Source organism: Chiloscyllium punctatum, chromosome 24 (genome assembly GCF_047496795.1).
Source record: "Chiloscyllium punctatum isolate Juve2018m chromosome 24, sChiPun1.3, whole genome shotgun sequence".
Taxonomy (NCBI): domain Eukaryota; kingdom Metazoa; phylum Chordata; class Chondrichthyes; order Orectolobiformes; family Hemiscylliidae; genus Chiloscyllium; species Chiloscyllium punctatum.
Genome location: NC_092762.1, coordinates 39,309,519 through 39,333,091, shown reverse-complemented (window position 1 = coordinate 39,333,091; position 23,573 = coordinate 39,309,519). Strand labels below are relative to the sequence as shown.

Sequence of the window (23,573 nt, the reverse complement as noted above, 5' to 3'; positions counted from 1 at the left end):
CACAACTCTCAATCCCACCTAGTTCTATGTTATTAGGAAACCTGCAAATATTGCATTTGATTCTCCCATCCAGGTCATTGATATAGATTGTGAATAGCCGGGGCCCAAGCATCAATCCCATTAATGCTTTTCAAGTGTTACCACATCCTTTATAATAGACTGCACCATTTTCCCTACAACTAATGTTAGGCTAATTGGTCTGTAATCCTCTTCTTTTTCCCTCTGCCATTTTTTTTTATATAGCGGGGTTATATTTGCCCTATTCCAATCTGTAAAAACTGATCCAGAATTGATAGTATTTTGGAAGATAATCACCAATGTATCCAATATTTCCAAGGCCACTTCCTTTAGCATTCTGGGGTGCAGATAATCAGGCCTGGATATTTGTCAGCCTTTAATCCCATTAAGTTCTCTGGCATTTTTTTAAACTAATACTGACTTTCTTCAATTAGACCTTCAATTAACATTGCTGGGAATTTATTTTTATCTCCTTTTGTGAAGAGAATATGTATTTAGTTTTTTAATTTTTTTGTTCCGATTACAATTTCCTCGTTTCTGATTGTGAAGGACCTACATTTGTCTTCACTAATCATCATCTTTTCATGATTTGGAGATGCCGGTTTTGGACTGGGGTGTATAAAGTTACAAATCACAACACTAGGTTATAGTCCAACAGGTTTAATTGGAAGCACTAGCTTTTGGAGCACCGCTCCCTCACCTGATGAAGGAGCAGCGCTTCCAATTAAACCTGTTGGACTATAACCTGGTGTTGTGTGATTTTCATCTTCTTCTCATAAATTTATAAAATCTTTTACAGTCACCTATTATGTCCCTTGCAAGTTTAACTCTCATACTCTATTTTACACCTATTATGCAACTTTTTCCCCTCTTCTGCTGAATTCTTAACTATGATTGTTCTGGCAATTTCTCCTTGGATCTAATACAATCCTTCGTTTCTTTGATAAGCTACAACTGAGCCACATTTCCGGTTTTCTTCTTGTGCCTAATAGGAACAAATAATTATTGTAATTTATGCACATGTTCCTTAAGTATTAGCCTACCTACTTTTAGTAAGGAGCCCCAATCTATCATTGCTAACTTGCACCTCATACCCTCGTAATTCCCTTTATTTAGACTCAGAAATAAGAAAAGCAGCCAATTTGTTTAAAGGATGTGTGCTTGCCAGTAAAACAAGAAGTTAAAATAACTGCAAATTTGCAACTTTCAGACACAAAATAAATGATATTAATTTACAGTAAAAGTGAAAATAAAAGCTCACCAACTTAAAAATATATCAAAACAGAGAACCTATATTCCACAAATAAATGAATACTGCACAAAAAAAGTCACAAAGAACTACAGATGCTGGAACTCAAACAGAAACAGACATTGCTGAGAAAACTCAGTAGATCCGGCCGCATCTGTGGACAGAAAGTAGAGTTAACATTTCGGGTCTGGTGACACTTCTTCAGAACTCTGTTGCTGCCAGACTTCGTGAGTTTGCCTGGCAATTTTTGTCTTTGTACATAAGTACTGCTACTGGAAGCAAGGGCATTTACTCATTAATGCAAAGTTAGTTAGCCAATACAAGCTTAATTATACCCCATTCAACAAGACCATAAGACATAGAAGCAAACATTAGGCCATTCAGCCTATCGAGTCTGCTCCACCATTCAATCGTGGTTGATAAGTTTCTCTACTCCATTCTCCCACTTTCTCCCCATCACCCTTGATCCCCTTTACAATCAAGAACCTATTTGTCTTAAATATACTAAATGACCTGGTCTTCACAGCCTTCTGTGGCAGTGAATTCCACAGATTCACCACTCTCTGGCTCTCTATCTCCTTATCTCTGTTCTAAAACGTCTTCCCTTTACTCTAAGGGTATGCCCTCGGGTCCTAGTCTCTCTTACCAATGGAAACATCTTCCCAACATCTGGTCTATCCAGGCCATTCAGTATTTTGTAAGTTTCATCACTAAACTCCGTCAAGTATAAACCCAGAGTCCTCAAAACGTCCCTCATATATTAAACTGTTCATTCCTGGGACCATTCTTGTGAACTTCCTCTGAACACGGTCCAGGACCAGTACATCCTTCCTGAGGTATTGGACCCAAAACTGTGCACAATATTCCAAAAGTGGCTTGTCCAAAGCCTTATGGAGCCTCAGAAGTAAATCCCTGCTTCTTTGCTAAGTCCTCTCAAAATAAATGCCATCATTGCATTTGTCTTCCCTACTACTGACTCAACTACAAGTTTACCTTGAGAGCAGCCCGGACCAGAACCTGGGAGTAAGATTGGAAAGGTTAGGATTGTTTTGTTTAGAACAGAAGAGGCTGAGGGTGAAGGTAGAAACCTCTAACTTGAAACCTGTGGACCAGATGCTGGAAGGTGGAATTAGAACGTGTGGCTAGATTTCTAAATTTTTGTTTTATCTTTATTGTTGTGTAGATATCATGGGCTGATGATCTCTCTCTTGCAGACTTCTGAATTTTCTCCCCATTTAGAAAATAGTTTATGCCTCCATTCTTCCTCACACTTTCCTATGTTGTATTCCATCGGCCACTTCTTTGCCCACTCTCCCAAGCCTGTCCAAATCCTTCTGTAGCCTCCCTGCCTCCTCAATGCTACCTGACCCTCTACCTATCTTTGTATCATCTGCAAACATAGCCAGAATGCCCTCAGTTCCATCATTAATGTATAAAGTGAAAAGTTGTGGTCTCAATGCCAAGCCTTGCGGAACACCACTTGTCACTAGCTGCCAACCTGTGAAAGATCGTTTTATCCCCACTCTCTACTTTGTGCCAGACAACCAAGCTTCTATCCATGCTAGTATCGTGCCTCTAACACCACAGGCCTTTATCTTTCTCAGTAGTCTATGTCACACCTTGTCAACGTTCTTCTTGAAGTTCAAGTAGATAACGTCCATTGGCTCTCCTTCCTCAAAGAATTCTAGTAGATTTGTCAGGCATGACCTCCCCTTGATGAAAGAATGCTGACTCTGCCCTATTTTACCAAGTATTCAGAAATCTCATCCTTCACGATGGATTCCTGGATCTTATCCACACCTGAGGTTAGGCTGATTGGTTTGTAATTTTCTGCCTTCTGCCTTACTCCCTTTTTAAACAGGGATGTTATGTTAGCTGACAAGACACAACTTTAAGAAATCTCACAGTTAGATTTAACAGCAAATTATATGCAACTTCTCATTACTTCAGTATTGAGCTCAATGTTGTGTTCTTATATTTTATATGCATTAATGATTTTAATTTACATGAGGGAGGCATGACTGGGAAATTTGCAAATACTAAAAAATTTGACTTTGGAGTTGATAACAAAAAGGGCATTTATCAACTAAAAGATTATATCAATGGTTTGGCTAATTGGGTGGAAAAGTGGCAAATGGAAATTAATCTGGAGAAGTGTGAGGTAATGCATTTGGGGAGAGCAAACAAAGCAAGGGACAGGACACAATAAAACAGGAGAATATTGGCAAGGCAAGTAGTAATGGGAGATCTTGCAGTACGTTCTTGAAGGTGTCAGGGCAGATAGATAATGTGGTAAAGAAAGGGTTTAAAATTGGACACGGTTAAGTAGGGATACAATTCCAGAACTAAATGTAACACTGGTTAGGCTACAGCTGGAATATAGTTTTGGTCATTACAAGGAGGATGAGATTTCATCTGGAGAGAGTACAGGTGAGTTTTATAAAAATGCACTTTAAACTGCAGTTGTGAGGTAAGATTGGAAAGGTTAAGGTTGTTTTCTTTACAACAGAGGCGGCTGAAGGTGAAGATAGAAACCTCTAACTTGAAGCCTATGGATCAGATGCTGGAAGGTGGAATTAGAACGTGTGGCTAGATTTCTAAATTTTTGTTTTATCTTATTGTTATGCAGATATCATGGGCTGATGATCTCTTTCTGTGTTATAACTTTTCCATGCTTCAATTTAATTAATACCCCATCAATCGCAGATTTGGGATGCCTCAACTGTGCACCATCTGGGAATGAGGCAGTATCTTCCTGCACATAAACAGACTCCAAAAGTTTCCGTCAGTTTCAGTGCAGCAATGAGGACAAATGCTGACACGATGTCCCTGTCTGTACTGCTGCATAAGCTGGGCTTATCAACTTGAAAGACTGCACATTGCTCTGTTTTTAAAGCATGCAGGCAGCCAAGCAGCACTGATGGGGACAAGGGTTACTGTAAAGTCCTAACATGTACAAAAGAATTGACTGTTTAGTTACCTCTTTTGTTTCGTCCAAAGTTGTGTAATGGTAGTTGTCCTTTTCTATTGAGGCCACAACAGATAAGTAGAGATGCCGACTGACTTGCACAAACTGTTGAATTAGAGTGAGCTGCTGTTTCAGCATATCATTCAGAGCAAAGCTAGCAGGACTATATGCAGTCAATGCTGTGGATTGGAAAAGAGGAAGAAATCAGTAGCATACTGTACTGCAACTAGAAGATTGCCAATCATGAAACTCACCTCAGCAGAGGCGTTATTTCAATTAATTTTATTGTACTTTTTTCATAGAACTCTGTGGTTATTTGGCACAAGATGGTAGGACTGAAGCTTCCAATGATCATCTTCTTTGCCCCACCCCTATATCCAGTAGGAGGCTGAGGTCAGGAGTGCTCTGGATTTGATCAATGCAGAAATTTCATCATGTTTCTTTAATAAGACCGGCTGAAATTGTGAAACTCTGTTCCCAGCGCTAAGTCTTCCTTGAGTGCAGGAGTGCAGATCGGAGGATGGGGTTCCCCACTTGTAGTACGATTGATTGACTAAAATCAAAGTACCAGTAATTAGCCATAGAGACCACTAACAGCTGCTCCTAATGAGTCAAGAGCAGAACCACAGATTTTCAGATTGATATCTCAACTTTATCAACCAAACTATTCTTCTCTCATTTTATTTAATACACCATCCAACCCAACAGTTCAGCAAAATTGCTGATTGTGCCATGGCTGAAGTATTAGAGAGGTTTCAGAGACTTTCAATCATTCGATTTAATACAATAGGTCTTCAATTGTATGCTAACCAAATAGTCAGAACCAAAACTCTAAACTATTGACTTCTCATTATTGGTGTAAAGTCACATTTGATTAACTTTTTTGATATGTTGACAGGTTTTGAAGAGTCACCTAATATCACTAATAACAGTTATTATTGTCTGTGGCTTGGGGGATTGCTATTGAATTCATTTATATACTAACAGTTTCTGCAATTTTGAAGTAATTAATGTTATGTAAAGCACTTTAAAGTATGGGTTGGGCACTCTAAAATGCAATTCCTTTACTTTCTTTGAGTGTTTTCGGCCTTTCATGTAACTTCTTTATTAAACAATCAAAGTTAATTGTGCCAAGAGCTTTAATTGAGAATCCCATCCCATTCCAGTCAACCTAAAGCACATGGGCTGCAATGGTTGAAGACAGCTCAATACCACCTTTCAAGGGTTTCGAGGGGCAGGAAGTAAATGCTGGCAATTCAGTGACATCCACATTCAACAAGTGAATAATTAAAAAAAACTCTAAATATCAGAAGGAAGTAAATGCATATTGAAACCTAGCCCTGTAGGAATTGCTGTTCAAAATGGAAGAAGACCTAAACTACCACATTTCTGGACTATGCCCCAGAGCAGTCTGGTCTGCATGTAATCCTAACCCTTGTCTCAGCTTCACTATATTTGTTTTAAGTTAACAATTTACTGAGTACAGATTTAAAATTAATTCAATGTTTTTGCAACATTAATACTATTTGACATTAAAGTTACTCAAGTTTTGTCCCTTAATTTTCTACGAAACCTTCGTATGCGCCTGCATAACAATTTATTCCATCCCCAGTCATCCATACTGGATTTCAGTATGGAGCCTGCTGTTTTCCTTCAGTTTCAATGTCCTCAGATTCCAAACTGGAATTTGTTGCTCATTGTGCAGTAAATTCAAAAATGCTGCTTCCCTCAGCATGGCATTCCCACTCCCTCTCTCTTACACAAGCTCTCTCTCATATCCCCACACATATACTCCCCAACTCTCACCCACACATGCACCCTCTCACAGACTTATACCCCTTTACACTCACACCCTCTCACAAACACCTTCCCCGCCCCCACCCTCACGCGCACACACACACACATAAGTAAGTTTGCAGGGTGAATTTGTACATGCAGAATTATAGTTTATTTTGCTCAAAAACTACATGAATCCATGTAAGATTCTGTAAATCCTTTTTTTAGAAATAGAATCAGTCTGAATATTGGGGCACAGACAGCCTCACACCTTCAATGCATTATCTGGGCTAACATGGCACCTATTGTTAAAGTTCACTTGAGAATGTAACTTAAAAAAAGTTCTGGGATTTACAATATGAAAGAACTGAAACCAACATGGTCATTCTAAAAGATGAGACTTAACAAACAATCCAGGTCTTTTTCAATATATAATTTCAGTTACATCACACTGTAAACTTTTGCTATAAATTCTGTGCCTTACAATCTTATAGTCCACAACCACCTGATGAAGGAGCAGCGCTCCGAAAGCTAGTGCTTCCAAATAAACCTGTTGGACCATAACTTGGTGTTGTGTGATTTTTAACTTTGTACACCCCAGTCCAACACTGGCATCTCCAAATCATTCCAAGATAAATCTACTCGATAATGCACTTTAACAAATTTATCACAATGATGTTAAACAAATGCCAAATGTTTACCTTCCATTGCATCAGGGCTAATAACATGACTAGCAATAGGGGTTGGATCCACATATGCAGCTCCAAGAGATGCTCCAAGGACTGCAACACCTTCCTCTATGAAAAGAAATGGGAATGCTTATTGCTTAGTGATACAGTCAATAATTTAAACTACAGCTGCATTCAATACAAGCTGTATTATTGTCATTGGTCCGTTCCAAGCACAAGTTGTCAATAAACTACCTAAGTGCAATAATAAAGGTCTGAAACAAGTACTTTGTAGACTCAAAGAATCTCTATAATGCAGGAAGAGGCCATTCAGCTCACTGAAGTCTACATCAACCCTCTGAAGAGCATTCCACCCTATCCCCGTGATCACATATTTACCATAACTGATCCACCTAGTCTGCACATCCTTGGACACTACAGCCAATGTAAAATGGCCAATCCACTTAACCTGCACATATTTGGACTGTGGGAGGAAACCAAAGCATCCAGCAGAAACCCATGCATTCACAGGGAGAATGTGCAAACTTCACACAGATAGCCACCCTAGGCTGGAATCAAACCTGGGTCCCTAATGCTGTGAAACAACAGTGCTAACCACTGTGCCACCCCATGTGACCAACTCCCAACAAATGAATCAAGAAGATAATAGGCCAACGCTGAGAAATGTTCATCCGTCTAGAATTCTGACCTAGGCTGTAATGTTGATTCCATTATTTCACTTGCTAAGTTATTGCTAAGTCATGCCATTGGTAAGGATATTTTTTATATTTATGAATCACTTCATGAATGAGCCTTAAAATTGGGCATCAGGCTAAGGGGACTGTTCCTAGCACCTTCATGCCCCTTTCATCCAATCCAATTGCATCAGGTGCACGTGGGGTGTTGGAAGTCCAACCTGCCCATTGTCCAATTCATGGCCATCTAGGGACCTCCTCTTGCAGTCACAGGGCTTTTAGCTGCAGGAGCAGAGAGAGATGCCAAATGTCTAATTTAGTTTCACTGGACAGGCTGATGGTCAGTTGGGTTTGGGATGGGAAAGTGTCTTCCTTTAAAGGGCCTCTGTGCCCACTAAAGGCTGCAAGGTCTTCCAGGTATTGGGGACACTTCAGCAATTTTGTTGAGATGAAAATTTAATTGGAAGATTACAAACATGGAAGGAAAGTACTAGATGGTACAATGAGTCGGTCCCATAGTCATGTTGCAACTTTACATTAATGCAGAGTTCTACACCCCTTACAATCCACGTAACCTCCAGGGAGATTCAACATACCAGCCAAAATGTGTGATCCTGAGGAAAGTCATGGAGGGAGGGAATAAAATATTATGCTCTACTCCAGGTAATGTTTCTAAACCCAAGACTGGTTGGAACTGCAAGTAACAAAATCAGCAGACTACAGAGAGTAGGACGTTTTTAAGACAGCCCAATCGCCAATTGGTAAAACGCTGGTGCCATAATCAAGTATTAAAAATTGCAACTTTGACTCCAAATCTGAAGTTTCACAAGATTGACGGCTAGATGGGACACAGACAGATAACGATCTAGAATAATCAACAGACATCCCTGTCTGCCCAACTTCTTCAGTGAGAGAAAATAGGTAAGGGAGGAAGGAGAGAGTGAGAGAGAACAGATTTACAAGTAAATATTAAAATTCACAAATTTACCTCTGGACCAAGTGTAGGCCATGCCAGGTGGCTGGGTCTGTATTGCTGTATCTTTTACAGCCACTTTAGTCAGACCCATCACTTGCTTCTTTTCCAATGAATAGAGAGATTCAGAGCTTGCTGCTGACCTTGCCTGATCTGGAGTTGGAGTTGAAGTTGAAGAGGTTGAATGGGAAGTACTGTTATCTGAGTAATCTGTCTTTAATTCCTCTTTAGATGACCTCTCAGCACATGATTCACTCTGGTCCTTGTTTACTGAGGCAACTTCATAGTCTGAATTTTCAAAGTCCTCTGAGTATTCAGAACACAGAGTGCTCTCATCATCTGTTTTTAATTGCTCATGTAGGTTCTCTGGAAAGTTTTTTTCCTTCCTTGATAAAGGACTCCCATTCAAATGTTCAGTGATTTCACTACCAATTATAGCACTTTCTGTCATTATATCACTTTCAAGTTCACTCTCATCCTTCTCTCTTGAAAGTGTGCTAGGTTGAGCATCTGGACTGACTAGTTCATCTGCCACATGAAGCCCAGTGGTGCGAAAAGTCGACTGTATGCTCTGAACATCAGAGAATTGGTTTGCTTCATTCTTTGAAAAAAAAGGAAGTTATCAATAGACTGAATCTTGAAAAACATTGTGTACGCCAAACACAAGTAAATAACAAGCAATTTAAAAAGATACATTGCTCCACTTCCTTGGTTTAATAATTATATTCCAGCCTCTTAAAAACTTGATAGCTAAGTGCAGTGACCCACGTAGATCAAGGAGTTACTGGTTATGATTACCAACGTGTGTTGTCAGCTGATCTCAGGGAACATTACAACTAAAGTAAGTGACCCTGGATTAGGAAAGGAGAGTTTAGGGGAAATCAAAACAAATAATTAACCAGACCTCCAGTACTGATTTTTTTGTCCGCAGCACAGAACTCTTGATTGACATTAGCAGCTTGCCATACAAACAAAATACACAATAGATTACAGTGCAGTGTAGTTACAGTTCCTTCATTATCATGGAGCCAAACTTCAAGACTTCCCTCCTCAACAACACTGTTGGTGTAATCCATGCTACATGGCCTCCATGATAAAGACATGGTTTATACATATCAGTACAACATCCTGGGTGCTGACTCATAAAGACAGCTCACCAGTGCCTTCTTAAGAGCAATTAGGGCTGAGGAAAAAAAGATTGCCCAGGCAGTGACCTCAACATCCTGAGAAAGAATAAACGAACTGGTGTCTGATTGCTTAAGATTTTCAGATGCTCTCCAGGTATTTCTCTTGAATACAGTGCCAAAGATCATGTAAACAAACCAACATGCCGTACAAATTGAAATGTGATTATAATTAGTAATGTATGATTGCCCAGGTCAGAACTGAATATCTTTGTTGCTTCAATAAGCTCTTTGTAAGTATCCTTGTTTCTTAATAATAGAAAAACAATCACTGTCAGACTGTGGTGTTTAGGCCATAAACTGCCAAACAGATTTTATTTAAAAGTAATAGTAGTAAATACCAGTGCAAAAAATTCAACTAGTAGCTCCTCAGTTCACAAAATATGAATGATAGAACACTTCATCAACTCAATTAATATTATCAAACACTGACCAGAGTTGCTAGCATAAACCCCACGTTCGCTTTCATGCCAATGGAGCAGGAGAATTACTGAATTTCTACAATGCAGGCAAATAGGTTCTGAGCCTAAAAGGGAGTAGTCACTCAACCACACTCCTGAGATAGCTGACAGGTTAATTGTAGCAAATATACTGCAAGACTACTGGAGCAGGGGAGTACTACTTCCTTCAGGGACTAAGTGGTCTCCTGTACTGCATTATTGTATGATTCTTTACATATTGCAGTATGCGTCAGTCCACTACACCACATCAACAATCGTAATTTCTATTTACCACCTCCTCATATCCACTCTAAACAAAGCAACCAGGTTTATACATATCAGTACAACATCCTGGGTGCTGACGTCACTATGGTTGATGAGGCCACATTTAGTTAAAGTACATTGTGAGAAAGCTCTAAAAATACCTTTTATTGGAAGCCTACCCATTCAAGGATAGAAAATTATGCAGTGCTGCAAAATTCATGGCATATTCAAATGGAACAACCTCAACTTGGACAAACAAGTTACCTTCACAGCTGGTGCTTCTTTGTTCATTTTCTGTTTTACAGTTGGCACCAAATCTTCCAAAGTCAAGATATTTAGCCTGAACTCTGAATCAGAAGGGGAGATACATTAGAAAGTAACATGGCATTTCAATTATAATCCGTAAAATCTGATTATAAAGCTCCACATAAACTCTGCTGCTGAAAAACTACTTCCAATTTACTTGCTCAGCAATAAACTATAACATGGGAGTGCACTTCCTGAGCAGAATTGATCCCATTAGAATTTGGAAAGCTGCCCATCACTCATTGTCCTTTTACAGTACTATACAAAAAGCAAGGCCACGACTAAATAGAACTTTCTATTTGTATTTTCATACCAATTGACAGATATGGCCTGGGATAAAGTATAAACACATTAGAAGTGTTTCTACCAGCTTAGTAAATGACCCATGTAGTGCAATACGAAGTCATAGAAACCACGAGCTCCTAGGTTAATCATAGACAGTTCTGGTTTGTTAATCTAAGAGTAGCAGTTGAGCTATATGAGATCACTGATAACTCTGGACGACACAAAGACAAAAGCTGAGTTAGAATTCTGAGAGCTTCCATTCCCATTTATTATCTCCTGCTGGAAGTACATGTGTGGATGGCAGTAAACAGGACTGGATTCAGTTGTGTTCACCCTACAAATCAAGCAGTTTCTCAACATTCACTGCTTATTAAGACAAAAGCCAATGTTATGAAGGCTTTTGTTTCCAAATTGCTATTTGTTTTATATGGAGGAGATGAGCTTATCAAAGTTTAGCTTGACTTCTTTACTTGGTAACAATTTTTTTTTAGAAAAGAAAGACGATGCCTACTCATCCTATGTTCAAGGACTACAGCTTCAAATCAACTGGACAGAAAATCTGTTACGACAAGGCCAGAATATTAGTTTACCATTTAGGAATGGGTTCAAGGAACAACTAGATACATTTCTGGATAAAGAGAGGATGTTCTCTTTCAGAATTCTTTAATCCAGCTCCTGTGGCACAATGGTAATGCATTAGCTAAGGGCTGAAAGGTTCAGGTTCAAGCTTCATGGCATGCAGGTTTATCATAACATGTCTGAATAGGTTGATTAATTATGATATAATGGGCTTAAAGGCCTCTTTCAATGCTGTAAAAACATTAAGTATTCTGTCAACTTCAACATTTATGCTCATCACCAATTCAAATCAAACAAGATGCCTAATGTTAGGTTCAACAAGATACTGACCATTAGAGGACTCGCTATCCAGATTTTTCAGATCCTCAGCAACAGAGGGTTCAGTAAACAGTTCATCCAGAGACTTAATCTCACTTTGTTCAGATGAGGAAAATGGACATTGTTTCACAAACCTCATCCGTGGAGATTGACTCAGAGGGATGCCCACACTGGGTGGTGATGGCATTTTAAACTGGCTCCTCTGGTGGTTTGTCATGATAGGCTATGAGTAAAACAAAATACAAATCAATGAATGTCATGAGCTAGACATGTCAGGAACAGGTATATCCAATATTTCTAAATTTACAACCAATAGATTATTAATAAACAAGTGATACACCTAGACCAAGGATTAAAATATAGAATGGGATGGATTTCAATATCTTATTGAAGTTTGATGCTCCAAATTACAGTTATGTATACACTTTCTCAGTTAAAATGGTGCTTAGCTAATAAAGACCAAGTTGTATTTTAAACTTTGCATATCACTCTACAAAGCAGACAAGTAACATTTGTCTCAAGTTCAAAGATAATTCATCAGCTGTGAGTGTATATTGCAGCGCAGCTAGTGAAAGAGAATTCTCCTACAAAGCTACTTCCAGGACAGTATTTTCTTGGTACAATGTAATGACTTGGAGTTGGGCAGAGTAAATATAATCATAAATCTTGCCAATAACACCTTCACAAACAATGAGGATGAGTCTGTGAAAAGCTTCAGGCTGACGGCTACATTCACAGAATGTGTAGGCAGATGGCAAATATAACTTAATGTAGGAGAGTGTGAACATGTAAATCAACAGAGATCTAAAAGGTTTAAAAAAAACGATTTCCTGAAGGTACAAATACAGTTCAATAGCAATTATAAAAAAGACAGTGTTTTATGTTTTATGAATGGGGGCATATAGTAAAACAATAAAAAAAGTAAATATAAGGTTGTACAAAATATTAATCATGTAAAATGCACAGTTGAAAGGATTTTAAAGCCATGGGAAGACCTCGTGAGGATTAATCACAGCAATGTCAGGATAGTCAGTCAATGGGAAACCAGTAAACAGGACTGGATTCAGTTGTGTTCACCCTACAAATCAAGCAGTTTCTCAACATTCACTGCTTATTAAGATGAAAGCCAATGTTATGAAGGCTTTTGTTTCCAAAATGGTTTCCCATTGACTAGATTAGATTACTTTAGATTACTTAGTGTGGAAACAGGCCCTTCGGCCCAACAAGTCCACACTGACCCGCCAAAGCGCAACCCATCCAGACCCATTCCCCTACATTTACCTCTTCACCTAACACTACGGGCAATTTAGCATGGCCAATTCACCTAACCTGCACATTTTTGGACTGTGGGAGGAAACCAGAGCACCCGGAGGAAACCCACGCAGATACAGGGAGAATGTGCACACTCCATACAGAGAGTCGCCAGAGGTGGGAATTGAACCCGGGTCTCTGGCGCTGTGAGGCAGCAGTGCTAACCACTGTGCCACCGTGCTGCCCACGATAAGTACACATAGTATACTTGATATAAGTATACATAGGAAAATAATAATTAGGACAGAGAAGGTTAAGACTGGAGTTTTACATTGAAGGTTTTGATAGAATGATTAGGGAAAGATATTCATCCGGTTGGAAAGCCTATGATGAAAACTAAATTAAGTGAGATAGGATATTCAGAAATTCTATTTCAGAGAATGAAATTTATAAACATTGTAGTGAATACATCTGTGGTTAAGATAAAAGTTGATAAGTAAGGAGATGCATCAAATGCAATAGTCTGTATGTGCTTTAAAATTGTACCACTTTATCAGTAATTAACCATACAGTATAAATCAATTTTTTTTTGCTGGAGAAAATCCAGTTGTGTTACTAACTGGGGCAATTACAGGAAGTATTCACAGGAACCTACCAATTTATGATGTGGTTCCTTATTTTCCCCAACAGCACTAGCCACAAGAAGCTTCAAAGCATGAAATAATAACAGTAATAATCAAAACAGGCAGTTGTTACTCCAGGCTGCTACCTGGTCATAAATGACACGTCACCAGGCTATTGTCCAACCGGTTTTGTGTGATTTTTTTTACTTTGTCCACCCCAGTCCAACACTGGCACCTCCATATTAAATCCACCAGCTGATGGACCAATTTCACTCCTCCTCACAGCATTTCTGCTATTATACCCAGATCTGATACTCACTTCTGAACCCATTTATTGACTGAAAATCCATGGCTTTTCTCTACCCTGGTGAAATCCAGAAGTGGTCTGTAATGTAACACTTCACCCTGGTTTTAATAGATCCTACTGCACTTAGTTATCAGAAATACAAAATATGAACACTAATGCACTACTAAGCTATTTGTGAGCATCCTGCGAGATATCTTGCAGATCTTGTTCCCAGTTGTAATGAGAGCCTGGCTTTGCTCTACATTAACCTTTTACAGGAAACAATGGGAAGCACCCCACTGTAACCTCTGATTCCCTTTCCTCCTGTGCATTCCAATATCAATTCCATTGCTCCACATTCACACTTTAGTGTATTCTGACAAATTGACTCCCTGAGTAAATCCACGAGTAAGCCTGCCTGAGTACATTTTGTAGTAATATGGACTTTCAGAAAGCTTTTGATAAAGTCCCACATAGGAGGTTAGTGAGCAAAGTTAGGGCGCATGGTATTGGGGGAAAAGTACTAACTTGGATTGAAAGTTGGTTGGCTGATAGGAAACAAAGAGTAGTGATGAACGGCTCCATTTCGGAATGGCAGGCAGTGACCAGTGGGGGACCTCGGGGATCAGTACTGGGACTGCAGCTTTTTACAATATTTATTCATGATATAGAAGATGGTATTAGTAATAACATTAGCAAATTTGCTGATGATACCAAGCTGGGTGGCAGGGTGAAATGTGAGGAGGATGTTAGGAGATTACAGGGTGACCTGGACAGGTTAGGTGAGTGGTCAGATGCATGGCAGATGCAGTTTAATGTGGATAAATGTATGGTTATCCACTTTGGTAGCAAGAACAGAAGGCAGATTACTACCTAAATGGAATCAATTTAGGTAAAAGGGCAGTACAAAGAGATCTGGGTGTTCTTGTACACCAGTCAATGAAGGTAAGCATGCAGGTTCCAGCAGGTAGTGAAGAAGGCTAATAGCATGCTGGCCTTCATAACAAGAGGGATTGAGTATAGAAGCAAAAAGAGTTCTTCTGCAGCTGTACAGGGTCCTGGTGAGACCACACCTGGAGTACTGTGTGCAGTTCTGGTCTCCAAATTTGAGGAAAGACATTCTGGCTATTGAGGGAGTGCAGCGTAGGGTTCACGAGGTCAATTCCTGGAATGGCGGGACATCCTTATGCTGAAAGACTGGAGCGACTGGGCTTGTATACCCTTGAGTTTAGAAGACTGAGAGGGGATCTGATTGAGACATATAAGATTATTAAAGGATTGGACACTCTGGAGGCAGGAAACATGTTTCCGCTGATGGGCGAGTGCTGAACCAAAGGTCACAGCTTAAAAATACAGGGTAGACCATTTAGGACAGAGATGAGGAGAAACTTCTTCACCTAGAGAGTGGTGGCTGTGTGGAATGCTCTGCCCCAGAGGGCAGTGGAGGCCCAGTCTCTGGATTCATTTAAGAGTTGGATAGAGCTCTCAAGGATAGTGGAATCAAGGGTTATGGAGATAAGGCAGGAACAGGATACTGATTAAGGATGATCAGCCATGATCATATTGAATGGTGGTGCAGGCTCGAAGGGCAGAATGGCCTCCTCCTGCACATATTGTCTATTGTTTATTTTGTATTCTAAGACAAGGATTTGAATTCTTGCACAACTAAACAAAACTAAAACTATTTGATATTAAGGTAAAACCTTTTGATATATTTTCCCTTTAAATTGCTTTTCCCTGCATTTCCATCAACTACCTCTACAAACTTCTGCATCTAAAATTCTGCTAACCATATGCTAATATACATTAAGTCCTTTTAATCCATTACTTCTGCACTTGCTGATCTGTTTCGGCTCCTGGTTTAAACAATGGCTCGACTTCTCAATATTAAAAATAGACATGATCTTTCCTCTTCGCCCAATGATCTCCTCCAGCACTTAAACCCTTATGCTGAAAGGGTCTTCTGAAGTGCAGTGCACAATTCTGGTCATCTTAGAATTCAGAAAAAAATTTACCAGCATGTTGCTAGGAATGAAGCATTTGATTCAGAATAGGCTGGACAAGTTAGGACATTATAGAGGTTTATAAAATCATAAGAGCATAGATAAGGTGAATAGCAAGGTTCTTTTCCCTCAGGTGGTTGGGGGAGTGGTTTGGGGGGGGTGGAGTTCAAAATGAAGGGGCATATTTTTAAGGTGAGAGGAGGAAGTTTTAAGAAGGACAAGGGACAGCTTTCTTACAGAGTGTGGTTCGGGTATGGAATGACCTGCCAGAGTAAGTGGTGGATGCAGATACAGTTACAACATTTAAAAGACATTTAGAATAAGAAAGGTTTGGAGGGATATGGGCAAAATTCAGGGAAATGGGACTAGTTTAGTTTGGGAACATGGTCGGACTGGAATAGTTGGACTGATGGGTCTGTTTCATGCTGTATGACTCTATGATTATGTTTCTCTAATTCTGACCTCTTGTACATCTAACTTTATTTCTTCTTACCATTCCTTCAGCCACATCAGCTCCACTGTCTGGAATTCCCTCCCTTGGTAAATTGCTGTCTCTTCTGTTTTAAGACTTGCCGTTTGATGAAGCTTTTTGCCACTTGCCTTCACAATAGTTTATGTGGTTCACTATTAAATACTGTCTGACAATGCTCTTGTAAAGCAATTTGGCATGTTTAACTATATTAAACAAGCAATGTAAATGAAAGCTGATGAGACAATAATACAATGATCAGAAAAACCTCAAAAGAAATACGATTGTTAATTTTATAAGTTTATAAAGATTATTATATTTTGATATGCCATCTTTAAATTTAAATAAAGGGAGTCATGTAACTTGTTTTACATTCGGGACTGTAGGTTTGGGTAGTTTGATTGTTAGGAAACCAAGGATTGTTTTACTGAGGTGATGGTGCAAGGTACTTCTGTTCAGAGACATAGATAGTCTCTTAATATACCATGAGCAGACCTTGAATGATTACCTGATTATGTAACTTGGAACCGTGTTGTGGAGTCTTGTGTGATTTTTTTGTAAGTTCATTTTCATCAGCAAATTTAAAGGAGCCTCCTAGCATCCTTTTCATTTCCTCCTCATCACTGTCGACCATGACCACTCTGCCTGAAGATTTAGGATGTCCATTCTGCTGGTCTTTCTTTGAAGATCCGATTTCTTTCTTCAGTTCCCTGACATTAACCTCCGGCTTTGTTGCAGTTCTCTTCAAGAACCTGCTCCCTTTTCCACTTAACTCACTGCTTGACTTGGGAGAAATCTGCTTTTCATCAGAACTGCACAAATACTCATCAGAATCGATCACGTGTGCATTCTGTCTTCTGTTCATGATTCTGCTTTCTATTTGTGCCAGTCTGGCAAGCGCGGCACTGGAAGATTTGCTCAACACAGAGGCAGCATCTGGTCTTCTTGTATTTACCTCATTAACTTTCTTCAACATGCTCTTGCTCACAGTAGGACTTTGTGATACTGCCAGTTTGCTTGGCTTTTTCAAGAATCGACTGCCTGTCAATGCCAGCTCCCTGATACCTTCTATTGGTATTGCAGTGGCTGCAGTTTTTGAATATCGATGCTCCTTCCATTCTTTGTCCACAGTATCCGCTGTTGAAAAATCACTTACGTCACTAATTTCATGCAAGTTGAATGGATTAACCTTCAGAGTATTGTTTTTCTTATACAGCGTGCTGATATATTCCTGCAAATACAAGAACAAAAATTTAGAAAATGAACTGTACTGTCATTTCACGGAGAAAGTGGAGGTTTAGTGGTGGAACAGACATGGTCATTACCTGTAATTCTCAATCTGAAGCCATAGAAAGAGGCTTTGAGATTAAGTCAGAAATTTAATCATAAGGGGGTAAAGAGCAAAAAGATAACGGGAACGGAAGTATTCTAAATATTCAAGCAGTGAGTTTAAGAGTTTGAGTGGCAGAACGTTTGTGGAATACTCAATCCGTGCGCGTCAGAAAGTTAAAGTACCACTAGAGTTTAAACATATATTTAAATGAGAAAGAACAGTGGTCATATTTCAGCTCTGTTGGTTGTTTAATTAGAGAAAGCAAGATATGGCAGATTACTGAGGCACACAAACTTAATTAACCTCAGCTGAAGAAGGTATTGAAGCCCTGAAGAGATAAGGCAGAAGAAGAAAGAGAAGAGAAAGACAGAAAAAGAGAAACCCATAAAGTGCTGACATGTAGAACAGGAGATTGTTATAGAGGGGTGTTATTAGCTTGAGACAATAATACAATGATAAGAAAAACCTCAAAAGAAATACGATTGTTAATTTTATAAGTTTATAAAGATTATTATATTTTGATATGCCATCTTTAAATTTAAATAAAGGGAGTCATGTAACTTGTTTTACATTCGGGACTGTAGGTTTGGGTAGTTTGATTGTTAGGAAACCAAGGATTGTTTTACTGAGGTGATGGTGCAAGGTACTTCTGTTCAGAGACATAGATAGTCTCTTAATATACCATGAGCAGACCTTGAATCTCTCCAAGTAAGATACTACTGACATCAGGTTTAAACAGTTTTGCTCTGAATAGTCCACTTATTTGATGTTAGAGAGTTGTGCTCAAAGATAATTAGTAATGCTACCAAGATTTAAGATTAGTATGTATCATCTTTCCATGGAGAAAGTAAGCTACTTTGAGGTTCGAGACTTTCTTAGAAAGCAATGAGTATGTCATAGATTGACAGCATATTGTTTGGCAAGATTTACAACCAACTGAGAGGCAAAGAGCAGGTGATTTGAGGTTACTAATTCTGCACCTGACGCAGAGAAAATGCAAACTATATTGTTCACCAAACTGAACACAGGTGGGAGCATTCTCTCAAACTGAAAAATCATTCAAGAGAATTTCAATGAGCTTGATAGATTCAGCTAGAGATGAAGAATCTATAGTGTAACCCTTGCAGTGAAAGTCAGCAGTTACCCAGGAAAATAAAAATGAAGCAAGCCATCAGCTATGACAATACTAACAATGTTCCTGAAAGGTGATGTGACCAGTTAAGATGTAATGTAATATAAAACTGCAGAGACAGAGAGATTTTTGGTTATAATAAAAGTTGTATGGGAAATCTCTTTTCTGTAGTATAAAGTCACAAAAGGTGTCATCAATAGTATTGTTTAGTTTTTTGTCACAGTAAAAGTTTTCAAACCAGAAATTTTAACATGTTACTCTTTCAGCTACTAACTGGAAATCTGAATTTCTCTTGAAAGGTCATTGGGTTCTGTGGAAATCATTACATGAGACACACTTGTCAAGTGGTTGTGAACAGAATAATAAAGGCATGAGAATAAAAAAATGGCAAAGAGTCAAATAGGTTCTAGCAACCCATGAGTCTGATCAGGACAAAGGTCACCTCCATGAGTTATCAAAAGGATGTCTTTTAAGGCAATTTTTTAATTACCCGCAGATCGTCCCCAGAGTCTTCGAAGATTCCTGATATTCTCTGCCCAGAGAGCTGGGCCTGGGCTCTTGCTAGGGCGGAACTCCCCAATCCACTTCTCCTGAACATCCTTCTATAAGCAAACACAAAGTCAAGAAAGGGGAGCCACAAAACAGTATCCTTTCAGTGATATATAAAACCCATTTGTAAAAAGCAGGTTCTCTTCACTCTCTCAAAACAACCCCAGTGCAGCTTACTTAGTAGAAGGACAGCTTGCAAATCACTGATTAGCAACCTGCACTTTAACTAAGTCGTGATATCTTTGTATGTCAGAATTCACAGAAATATAAAGGAAAGAGTTCCTCATTGTTTCCTGGTAAATGCACCTTGTCAAGACTGAACTGGAGCAACAAGAAGAACATAGTTTTAAGGTTAACAAATTGATCGCTGTACCATAGCCTCTACTGGAAGTTATCAAGCTGTTGCTACAATGTTTCTGCACTCATAACTAAATCTGAATATTGTGCAATATATACTGTGAAGATACCCACACCTTATGATAGGGGAAAGATTGATGATGTAGGAACGAATGATAAAAATCTATCCTGAGGAACTCCTGGAATTTTGTACCGGAGATTATTGGCTTCCAAAGACATTACATTTCTTTGTACTTGGTATGACTCCACCCAATGAAAATGTATGGATCAGGCCAGAGCCCCTCAAAACATTTCAAGAAAGTAGCCCGAACCCTAACTTTGCTAGTTGTTTTACACACGTGTAATAGGGATATTCCAGGAGTGATGCAGCTGGTCCAACCACTTAGCTTTCAATAAAACAGTATTTATTTGCAAGATTACCAAGTGAAATACAAACAAAAGAGAACAGAATACAAAATAACTTAATCTATCTGAAAATCTAACAGATTACCCCAACTTAATGATGCTGTTCCATATACTTGCTACAATCCTCATAAACACCCCTTTGCAAAAAAAAGGAAAACTCCAACACAGGTTCTTGCAGGAGAGATGTCAGAGAGAGGGCGGATCAGCATGGACCTGCTCCTTTGGGTCCAGCAGCTTCACAACTGACTACAACTAAAACCAAGCCAAACCCACACCAGAGAAAAGCTGAGCTGGGAGAATTGGCCACTTCCCTTTCATTGTGCAGGTGTTTGCTTTAAAACTGAAAAGGTTCTTCAAGTAGATCAACCAGAGACATTTCAGAACCAGGGTCTTTACAACCTCCTGGAAAAAAAACCAAGGACAACATAACCTTGTTAAAGGAGCAGCATCATCACACAGAACTTGCCTGCTTATTCCACTGACTTCAATTTAGCCAATTTGGTAGCAAGTTTGGTCAAATTCTGCCTCTTAAGGAAATTATTCTTACCTCACTCCTAAAATTCAGCTCAACGTTTGGACAACGGCAGTAATGATGTTGGGAGCTGAATGGCTTCAGCAGAATCCAAACTGATCAATTAGTAGGTTATCGCTAAGTAAGTGTCATTTGACAGCATTGTCATTGACATTGTATATCACTTTTTTGATGATCAAAAATAGACTTTCGGGGCAGTAAATGGTCAGACTGGGTCTGTCCTGTTTCTTTATGCAGAGGATATACCCAGGTAATTCTTTTCATTGCCAGTGTTGATGTTGTACTTGAACAGCTTAGCTAGAGCTAGTTCCAGAGCACAACTCTTCAGTCCTATTGTCAGAATATTACCAGGGCCCAGGGGAGGCAATGACCCAGTGGTAATTTCACCGGACTGTTAATCCAAAGACCCAGGTTCAAATCCCACCACGGCAGATGGTGGAATTTGAATTCAACAAAAAAAAATCTGGAATTAAGGGTCCAACGAGATCACAAATACATTGTCAAATGTTGGAAACCCATCTGGTTCACTAGAGCACTTTAGGGATGGAAACTGACTTGGTCTGGCTTACATGTGACTCAAGATCCACAGAAATGTGGTTAACTATAACCGCCCTCTGGCATTTAGGAACAGGCAATAAATTCTGGCCTAACCAACGACACCCTCACCCGTGATCGAATAAAAATAAGTCATCACTACGTCGAGTGCCTTAAGTTGTTTCTTGATGTCACATTTGGCTGAATCAAATTAGCTGACAACTGGCCCCTGTGGTGTAGGAAACCAAAACAGGAGACTGAGGTGGTTCATCCACTTGGTACCCCTGGCTGAAGATGGCTGGAAATATTTCAGCCTTGTATTTTTTCCAATTGACATGTTGGGCTACCCCAGCATTGAGGATGATACTGTTTGAGGAACCTTGTCCTCCAGATGTTTAGTTGTTCATCACTGGATGTGGCAGGACTGCAGAATTTTGATTTAATCTGTTGGTCATAGGCTTATTTTGCCCAATCTGTAGTCTGTTGAATTAAAATGTAGAGACACTTAAAATCAAACTATCTAATGTACAGGAATACTAATAAAACTATAACTCAGTTGGTAGCACTCTCACGTAAGTCAGAAGCATAAGAATTGAAATCGCTCTCCTAAACCTGGACAGAAAAATATCTAGGTTAACTCTCCAGTTCTGAGGGAGCTCTTTTCTGAGTCTTTTTGATATGATGTTAAACTGTGACGCCGTCTGTAATCTCAGGCAGACATTTAAATGGTACGACGAAAACAAGAGCAGGGAGTTATCCCAAGTGTCTTGGTCAATATTTATATCTCAACCAACATCACAAAAGCTGATTATCCAATCGTCACACTGATACATGTAGGATCTCGCTGTGCGCAAATTTGCTACCAAAACTCCTCCATAAACTCGTGACATAAGTATTTCATTTACCTTTAAGCACTTTGGGACGTACGGCGGTCGTGAAAGGCGCTCTCCACCCTTTGAAAACATAGCAAGTAGCAGAAATCAGAAACAACAAAAAAAAAGGGACTGGAAGCAAACAGATTATTTTATAACCTGCGTGGAGAGGGCAGACAGACATTGTTTCAGGACGATAAACTTTCAAACGGTTGTCCTGGAGGTGGCGGGGGGGGGGGGGGGGGGGTGATAACACAAATCATAAACCCCTGACAGGGGAAGAGGGAACGTTTGTTTCAAAGAATAAAATGAGAAATGAACTCCTCAAGATTACACATCGCTTATAATCTAACGGAAACTGCCCAAACTAGTGACGAGAATCGAATGAACTCAACCTACCTCCAACTCCGGCTCCAGACTCCCACTGTTGCCTAGTTACCTAGTCCTGGTGTCACACGGTAAAGGTTCCGGGTCCCGGTGGTTTCTACATTTCATTCGGGTGTCACACGGTAAAGATTCCGGGTCCCGGATCCCGGTGGTGTCTACATTTCATTCGGGTGTCACACGGTAAAGATTCCGGCTCCCGGATCCCAGTGGTGTCTACATTTCATTCGGGTGTCACACGGTAAGGGTTCCGGGTCCCGGATCCCAGTGGTGTCTACATTTCATTCGGGTGTCACACGGTAAAGATTCCGGCTCCCGGATCCCAGTGGTGTCTACATTTCATTCGGGTGTCACACGGTAAGGGTTCCGGGTCCCGGTGGTGTCTACATTTCATTCGGGTGTCACACGGTAAAGATTCCGGCTCCCGGTGGTGTCTACATTTCATTCGGGTGTCACACGGTAAAGATTCCGGCTCCCGGATCCCAGTGGTGTCTACATTTCATTCGGGTGTCACACGGTAAAGATTCCGGCTCCCGGTGGTGTCTACATTTCATTCGGGTGTCACACGGTAAAGATTCCGGCTCCCGGATCCCAGTGGTGTCTACATTTCATTCGGGTGTCACACGGTAAGGGTTCCGGGTCCCGGTGGTTTCTACATTTCATTCGGGTGTCACACGGTAAAGGTTCCGGGTCCCGGATCCCGGTGGTTTCTACATTTCATTCGGGTGTCACACGGTAAAGGTTCCCGGTCCCGGAGGTTTCGACATTTCATTCGGGTGTTACACGGTAAGGGTCCCGGATCCCGGTGGTTTCTACATTTCATTCGGGTGTCACACGGTAAAGGTTCCCGGTCCCGGAGGTTTCGACATTTCATTCGGGTGTTACACGGTAAGGGTTCCGGGTCCTGGAGGTTTCTGCATTTCATTTTGGGTTGTCCGGAGCCACGGTGGGAGCAATGGCCTTCAATCCCAGCACTCAGTAAATATTACCATAAATAATCTTGGTTACAATAACCGTTGAAGAATATATTATATTACAAAAAAGAATGTCAGTTTTAGTATTTTAAAATGAATATATTATCCTCTGACTCATGAACTCGCACGCTGTTGTGATCACAGCA

The 23,573-nt window shown here is 39.9% G+C and overlaps 1 protein-coding gene across 10 annotated transcripts in view; it reads right to left on the bottom strand.

Moving 5' to 3' along the window:
* The window catches only part of c24h19orf44 (chromosome 24 C19orf44 homolog), a 31,054-nt gene extending 7,804 nt beyond the window's left edge, over nt 1-23,250 (bottom strand). For 2 of the 10 annotated variants that reach the window (XM_072593661.1, XM_072593662.1), the window contains exons 1-9: nt 22,469-23,247; nt 22,103-22,150; nt 19,311-19,422; nt 16,864-17,586; nt 11,736-11,946; nt 10,500-10,582; nt 8,363-8,948; nt 6,713-6,808; nt 4,248-4,414 (exon numbers count right to left, since the gene is read on the bottom strand). In XM_072593661.1, coding sequence (XP_072449762.1) covers nt 4,248-4,414; nt 6,713-6,808; nt 8,363-8,948; nt 10,500-10,582; nt 11,736-11,946; nt 16,864-17,586; nt 19,311-19,418 — 1,974 coding nt within the window. In that variant the 5' untranslated portion in view covers nt 19,419-19,422; nt 22,103-22,150; nt 22,469-23,247. The other 8 variants (XR_011963993.1, XM_072593656.1, XM_072593658.1 and 5 more) reach the window with 8 other exon arrangements.
* Nucleotides 23,251-23,573: the final 323 nt, after the last annotated feature.